Source organism: Solanum dulcamara, chromosome 4, assembly GCF_947179165.1.
Source record: "Solanum dulcamara chromosome 4, daSolDulc1.2, whole genome shotgun sequence".
Classification (NCBI taxonomy): Eukaryota; Viridiplantae; Streptophyta; class Magnoliopsida; order Solanales; family Solanaceae; genus Solanum; species Solanum dulcamara.
Window position 1 is genome coordinate 5,056,886 of NC_077240.1, and position 7,427 is coordinate 5,064,312.

General features: G+C 32.6%; 1 protein-coding gene across 1 annotated transcript; it reads right to left on the reverse strand.

The window, feature by feature from the left end:
* Nucleotides 1–3,825: 3,825 nt before the first annotated feature.
* LOC129885683 (peptide methionine sulfoxide reductase B5-like) lies at nucleotides 3,826–5,611 on the reverse strand. Its single transcript, XM_055960055.1, has 3 exons — nucleotides 5,342–5,611; nucleotides 4,855–5,011; nucleotides 3,826–4,646 (listed from the first exon to the last, which is right to left on the reverse strand). The coding sequence occupies exons 1-3, from the start codon at nucleotides 5,542–5,544 to the stop codon at nucleotides 4,491–4,493; spliced, it is 516 nt and encodes a 171-aa protein (XP_055816030.1). The 5' UTR covers nucleotides 5,545–5,611; the 3' UTR covers nucleotides 3,826–4,490.
* Between the last annotated feature and the right edge of the window lie 1,816 nt (nucleotides 5,612–7,427).

Consider the following 7,427-nt stretch of genomic DNA (forward strand, 5'->3'; position numbering starts at 1 on the left):
TTAAAATAATTCTATAAACATATTTAAGAGTTAGAACTTCTATAGAAATCTTAATCATTAGTGGATAAGAACTCTTTGAACTTAACTCGTCTGCATGCTTTAATAACATTTGTCACACATGTGCAGAATCTTTATTACTTCTCTGAGATTAATTCGTCTATTTATCTGCTGGTCCCATTTCAAAAGTTATTAATTTGTTGCTTTATATTTTTTGAAAGATTTTTCTTTCCTAACTTACTAAATATAAAAGTGGGAGAAAATTTGCCGGCCCCAAGTTCCCAAATATTTTTGGCAACTTATTCTTAGAAATTTTTTTGGTGAAGTTTCATCATGCGTTTGACCATAAATTTTCTCAAGTTTTGGTGAAATTTCAAAAAATATTAGTTTGTATCTATAAGTTCTAAAAATTATTAAAAATATCTATAAGTTTGTGTTATCATTTTATAATGAACATATTCCGTTAAAAAAATCTTATAATATAATTGATAACAATCAACAACAACAAAATCGAATTAAAAATAAATTATTCTTTTTTTCAAGTCTTATCACTCAAACTATTCTTTTTCGGAGGAGGTAATACCAAACTATTCTTTTATAAAATCTTGTTGATCATATTAATGGAGTAAATTGGTAGATAAATATTTAGTTTGAATTAATAAATGATTGGTGTCTTTATAAAATATAAAAGTTTAGGGTTATTTTTAAAATTTTAAAATTTTTCAAGTTCTCAAGATCTAGTTTTTTTTAGAACTTGGAACTTGAGGATTTTGCCAAATATATTTGTCAAGTAATGACAAATTGTATGGACAAACACAAGTTTCCAAATATTTTTCAAATTTTCCCAAAAACTACTTGACCAAATGCTCACTTATTATTTTTTCATGAAAGGATGTTTTAGCAAGCACATCCAAGTATGTCATAATTAGGGGCGGCTCAACGTAATTGGAGGCCTAAAGCGAAATTTTAGTTAGAAGCCTAAAATCTAAATAAACTTCATATGTATTTATTTATTTTTCTAACTTTTTAGAGACATATTATTACTTAATTAATATCTTTTTTTTATAAATGATTTCTTCGAATATCTTTTTTTTAATTATTAGTTTTAGGTAAGATTTTATCAATTCAATGTTGAAAAACTTTTTTTTCTGAGGCAATTATTATATGAATTGTTAACATAATTATATAAGTAATAAATTGACAAACTTTAAATAAAGATAAGAGTTAGAACCATAAAATTTGATTCAAAGATTCCCAAGATTTGAATAAAGAGAGTGCAAAAGGAGTTTTTTTAAAAAATTTAAGATGGCGAAATAATATTTTCTTGATTTTTTCTATTTGAATGAAGTTAAGGAGAATAAAATAATATTTTTTTATTTTTTATCATAAATAATTAATTTTTTCTATAAAATATCAATACATAATTTATTATTGATAAAAAATTGAGGCCCCAATATGCCTTAAATTTTACGAGAACCTTCCCTAGCCATAATAATACTACGTCATATGCTATCATGATGCATAACAGTATACTTTACTGAAAATTAGATTATTCCTTCAAAGTTATTGCCCTGGCTCTAATTATCTGTCATGTTTATATTAACTTATTTCATAAATATATTAATTAGAAGAAATTATTTTTACTGAATTATGTGAAATTGAATATAAAATGCATTCAGTTAATAGTTGTTTAAAATTTCTTATCATTAATCCAGAAATGTTTTTATTGTTAATGAATGGGTCAAAAATGTCTAGTTTTATTGTGAGAATAACCTAATGGAGTTACCTTTTTGGATTAGCTAATATAACTGGCTTTAGGCACCTTAACATAGCGGGGATGTAATGGATTGACTCGCCTCCCTGCTGGTCTAGGAAACTTGGTTCAACTTTAAACCTTGCCTTTATACATTGTGGGCAAAGGGATTGGAGAAAGCATCTCTGAAATCAGTTCTCCAAACTTAAGAGGTGAATTGAGTATAAGGTGCCTGGAGAACATCAGAGACAAAGAAGAAGCTACACTTGCTAATCTGAGGGAGAAGAAATATGTTGAGTTATTAAGACTCCAATGGGGAAGTGGACGTAAAATAGTGAGGATGTCAACAGGGTCTACTTCACATGAGGTTTGCAGAGAAGTTGATGGTACATCAAGATCACTATCAAGGGATAAGGACAATGTCGTGGAGGGGATCCTTGAGTGTCTTCAGCCACATGTAAACCTCAGAAAACTATATATCAAGGGATATCCTGGATTCAAATTTCCAGATTGGGACCTCCCTAATCTAGTTCTCATTGCTTTGATCAACTGAAGGGGATGTGATACTTTACCTGCTCTTGGGAAGCTTCCGTTTCTCAAAACACTTTATCTGCTAGGGATGAATGGAGTTACACATATTGGTGAAAAGCTTTATGGAGGCAAAACCCTCAAGTTCCAATCTCTGAAAGACCTAACAATCAAGGACCTTCCACCCTTAAAAGAATGGTCTTGCATAGAGAATGGAGCAGCAGTATTTCCCTGCCTGCAAAAGTTAGTTGTAGAAAAATATCCTAATCTTATCTCTCCTTGGGTGTTTCAATCTCTGCTTCACTTGGAGCTCCGTGGTTGCCATCCAAAGATCTTGGAGTCTGTGGTGTTAGGGGGAGGAAACACCACAATTAAAATTTGATATGATAATAAATAATGAAAATAAATTGAACACGAGAATATTACGTGGAAACCCCTCAAACAGATAGAGGGGAAAAACTAAGGGGTAGAAGGATTTTACTATAATAATATGGGAGTACACTGATACAAGGAGAAAAACAATAATAAACACTACTCTCTTGTATAAGGAATAACTCACTAAAGAGGACACTCAAAACTACAATATTTATCTTGGTGTATAACTCTCTTTGTATTCTTACTATTTTGGATTTGTGGGATCATCTAAATGAGGGCAAGAGGCCCTCTATTTATAGAAAATTGAAAACGCGTAAAATACGCATTTTCGTGTAAAATACGCATTTTCTTGTTAAAAGTTGCTAAAGAAGGCAACAACTTTTGAAACGCGTAAAATACGCGTTTTCTTCTTGGACGGTGCATGTGCAACTCTCTTTTTGACTTTTTGCATGTGGAAAACCTGTCTCCACTCTTCAATCTTGTGGTTGATGCGCTTCAAGGTTTAGTGCATCTTTCAGGAAAATTTCTGGAGAATAACAAATCTCTGGAGACTGGAAATACTTTCATGCAAATGTTTCATTTCTCTTCCTCAAGAGATAGAGCATCTCACTGATCTGAAGTCACTGACCATTAGCTACTGTTAAAAAACTAACCCATTTTCCAGCAGGAATGCGACAGCTGCAAGCTTTGGAGTTCCTTGAGATCAATTGGTGCCATTGCCATTTAGCCTTCAACATGTCACTACGTTGCAAAGTCTGGTAATCCATAGCAGTCCTCATCTCACAGATCTTCCTGACTGGCTTGCTAAACTTTCTTATCTTAGATCTCTCGCAATTTCAAATTGCGAACATTTGATATCATTGCCAGAAGGAATGAATGTACTCAATGCTCTTCAACATTTGTCAATTCAAGACTGCCCTCATCTTGAAGGGCTTTGCAAGAAGAAAGGTTTCGAATCGATTGGGCTTCGTTCCGGGTAGTGTTTAGTCATAAGCCTGTCTCTTTTGGTCTTCACTACCCCTTTCTCATTTTTATTTCACTCACCGGGCTGACCTCGTTGAATGGTTTCACACGTGACAGGAATATCTATTTTGATACAAGGAACTGGCTTCTCGAACGAGCAATCGAAAAGATTCTGGAGCATCTTCGGGATTAGGTATTGTTCCCCCAAAAATTCAGAGAAACCCTGGAATTAACAAAAATGGGCAATCCTGAGCCAAATCCTGTTTTCTGAAAACAAACAAAGGTTCAGAAAAAAAGGATTTGTCTAATTAGACCACGAATTACAAATGTCTGGAAAAGTTCTATTGCTATTTCCCGAGTGGAATGGCGAAAAATAGCTCATATTCCACACATATATGTTGATCAGTTAAATTTGGGAGATGACTTTGGCTCCAACTGAAAGCTGAAAGAAGAAAACATCTCTTTTCCATCCACATTGGGATAGCAGAATAAGCGACCATTGCTTTCACAATTTCTCCCTCTTATTTCTGTGTGAAAGTCATATGTATGCTTGCACCACTGCTTTCTAGCTGGTGCAGGATTTTTACTTCTCTTACTGTCTTTATATACTTGTTTGATTCATGTAGGCATCCAGTATATCTACAACCAATTAATGCATCATACTATCTCTTTACTTATCTTCAAGACAAGCATCCGGCATATACAGATCAAAATTACAAACAAAATATCACTTTACATTTTCACCTAATACACAGACTAACAGGAAGATGCTAAGCTACATGAAAAAATGGACTATTAGATATAAGTTCTCCATAGTCAGGACGATTATATGTGAGAAAATATAATCATCGCATATATAGTCAGGAGGAGGGCATTAAGAAAATTGTGGTGGTTTGAACTTGAGGGATGTACTGTTGACACAATGGCGTTCATTTGTAGGGGTACGAAACCCTTCACCTTTAAAAACATGACCAAGATGGCCTCCACAAGCAGCACAAGTTATCTCCATCCTTATGCCATCTGGGTCTGGCTGAAAATCATGCAAATCAACTCAAAATGTTATGGAAAACTTCTTGTACTCTAGCTTTTCACTTTGTACTTTTAGCAACTCTAGCATTGCAAAATGAGGTTGATACAGCAATCAATTTCTAACAAAGAAGTAGTAAAACGATCTACAAATATTTGTAAAGTGAAAAAACACATACAAATCTAGCAAGTGTGATTGAGAAGAAGCTCACATTGCGATTTATGGCCCCGGGGAGACCCTCATAAAAAGAAGGCCAGCCACATGGTGAGTTGAATTTGGTTGCGGATCTGTAGAGGGGAGTGCCACAACCAGCACAGAGGTAGGTGCCTACACCAAAAAATTTGTTATACTCCCCACTCCCTGGATTCCTGTCAAAAGTGAAAATCAGGAATTCCAATCAATTAATTAATACGCATCACACAACTAAATAAGCAGCAATATTCCTTTTTTTGCTTGCTTGTTTTTTTAATTTTTGATTATGGGGTTATTTGGTACGAGGTATAGGAGATAATAATACAAAATGATTGTGTTTAGTCAGGGGATTATTAAAAGACGCATGTACCAAACAACAAGCTTGCTATTGTAGCAACAACTAAGCCGTTATTACAATTAATTGATATTGCCTATACAGATACACGTACGTAATGACAGATATATAGAAGATTGACGAAATAGAGATTATACGACAGGGTATATACTCTGTGCCTTTCTGCCTCAAAATGCGGAATTGGTCAGGGGAGAGAACGACACGCCATTCCTCCTCTGACTTCTGAACGGACCCTGCTCCTGCAACCCTGAATTGGGTATTGGACAGGCCATGAATATTAACTGATTTTTTGGAGCTGAGAATCAGATTTCTTGAAGGAATAATTGGTGAGAATTTCAAAATCTGAGAGTCCATTGAGATTAAAAAACATGAAATAATCCTTTTTAACTTTGGCTATATAGCTTGTGTACGGATGGTTTTCCAACCACTTCAACAAACTCCAGCTAACGGACTTTTATCTATATTCTGGAATATCTGACCATATACATGTGGATAAAACACCACTAGAAAAAAAAAGAGGGTAAGAGCCCATTCTTTTTAGCTTTTGACATGTTTGTCCTAACTTTAAGTCATAAAGTTCTTAAAGTCAGTTAAAAAATAAAAAATTAGGATTCCTAATTTTTTTTTTCTAAGTGCTTAAAGTCATTTTCTTTGACCATGAAAATTACTTTTATATCCCTTATATATTTTAACTAAATTTCCAAACTACCTTTTTATTCTTTTAACCCTAAAATTCACATCATTTTCCTCATTTAAGCACTTTTATCCAAACACCCAACTGTTTATTTATAAAAATAACTTTTAGCACTTCAAAGTTCTAAAAGCACTTCATACATAAAAGTTACTTTTTTTAAACTCATCCAAACGGGCTCTAAATTGTTACTGTAAATCTTTTCTTGTGATTTTTTCAATTTATTTTTGTTTGATGTTACAAGACGGGTCGCCCGTTAACGTGATATCTTCAATTAAATTTGACCTAATTGATTCCACAATTTAACCTTTTATGACAGTATCTACGGACATTACCATTATTTATTTTATTTTATTTATTACGTGCAATTAATTAATTGTCTCTAAATTTGTTGAGTAACAAATGTCAGAAAGCTAAGCAATATAATGTGCTATTTTAATTTCTAGTTGACTTTGTGAAATCAAAGGTTTAGAAGAAATTCCATGTATTGTCAAAATTTATGGGCCTACAACGTCGTAAAATTATCCTTTTGACTTTAAGATCTAATCATCATAACAAATTACAATTCTAAATGAGAATGCATGGGAATTATTGTGCTAAAACTTCACCAAATTACTAGATAAATTCATAATTTTTTCAAGATAAGATTTTTTTCTGGTCCGAACTTGGGACAATGAAAAAAAATCACTTATTTTAATAGGATAATGAGATAATATATTTTCAGAAGACCCCTATTTAAATATATGATTTCATTAATATTATAAATTAATAATTATTTAAAAGTACAAATATATATAAGTCAATATAGTGAAATTTGATTCTATTGTGTTGTGTTTTTTGTTAAAATTTAAATCTAGTTGAAACTCATCTTTAATTTTTTCTTATTGCATCCAAAAGTTTCAGCATTGTCTTTTAGAACTACACCATAAAATTGTAAAAAGTTCTAGATGGATAAGTGTTTCTTTACACATAACTGGTTCCAAAGGCACTACTAAAAAACTATGAAAAAATAACGCAAAAAAATCACGGATTGCGTCGCTTTCTTGGTCAAACTCGACGGAAAAGCGACGCAGTCACTTTCATCGCTTTTTTGCTCGATGCTTTTCTAAAAGCGACGGACAACATGACAAAAAACAATGGACTGTGTCGCCCCTAATATTTTTAAATTAAAAAAATATAAATAAAAAAATGACGGAGGCCGTCATTTTATTTTTTTAAAAAAATCAATTATTTAATATAAAACGACGGACTGTATTTTTTTATTATAAATTTCTAATTTTTTTTTCAGAAAAGCGACGAATTAATGGTCTCCATCTGTCGCTTTTGTTCTTGGTGTTCTTAAAAATTTCCAAAAAAGTGAAGGATATAGGGTCACTGTCCGTCTCTTTTCTGCAACATTTTTGACAGTAGAAACCTGCCCACCTGCAATCAAAATTCAATCTACTTTATAGCAATTCAGCCCATGCCAACACAACTAACAACAAACAAAATAGGCCTAATACATAATAACAAATATAATTAAACACTTAAAACGAATAAAATCATA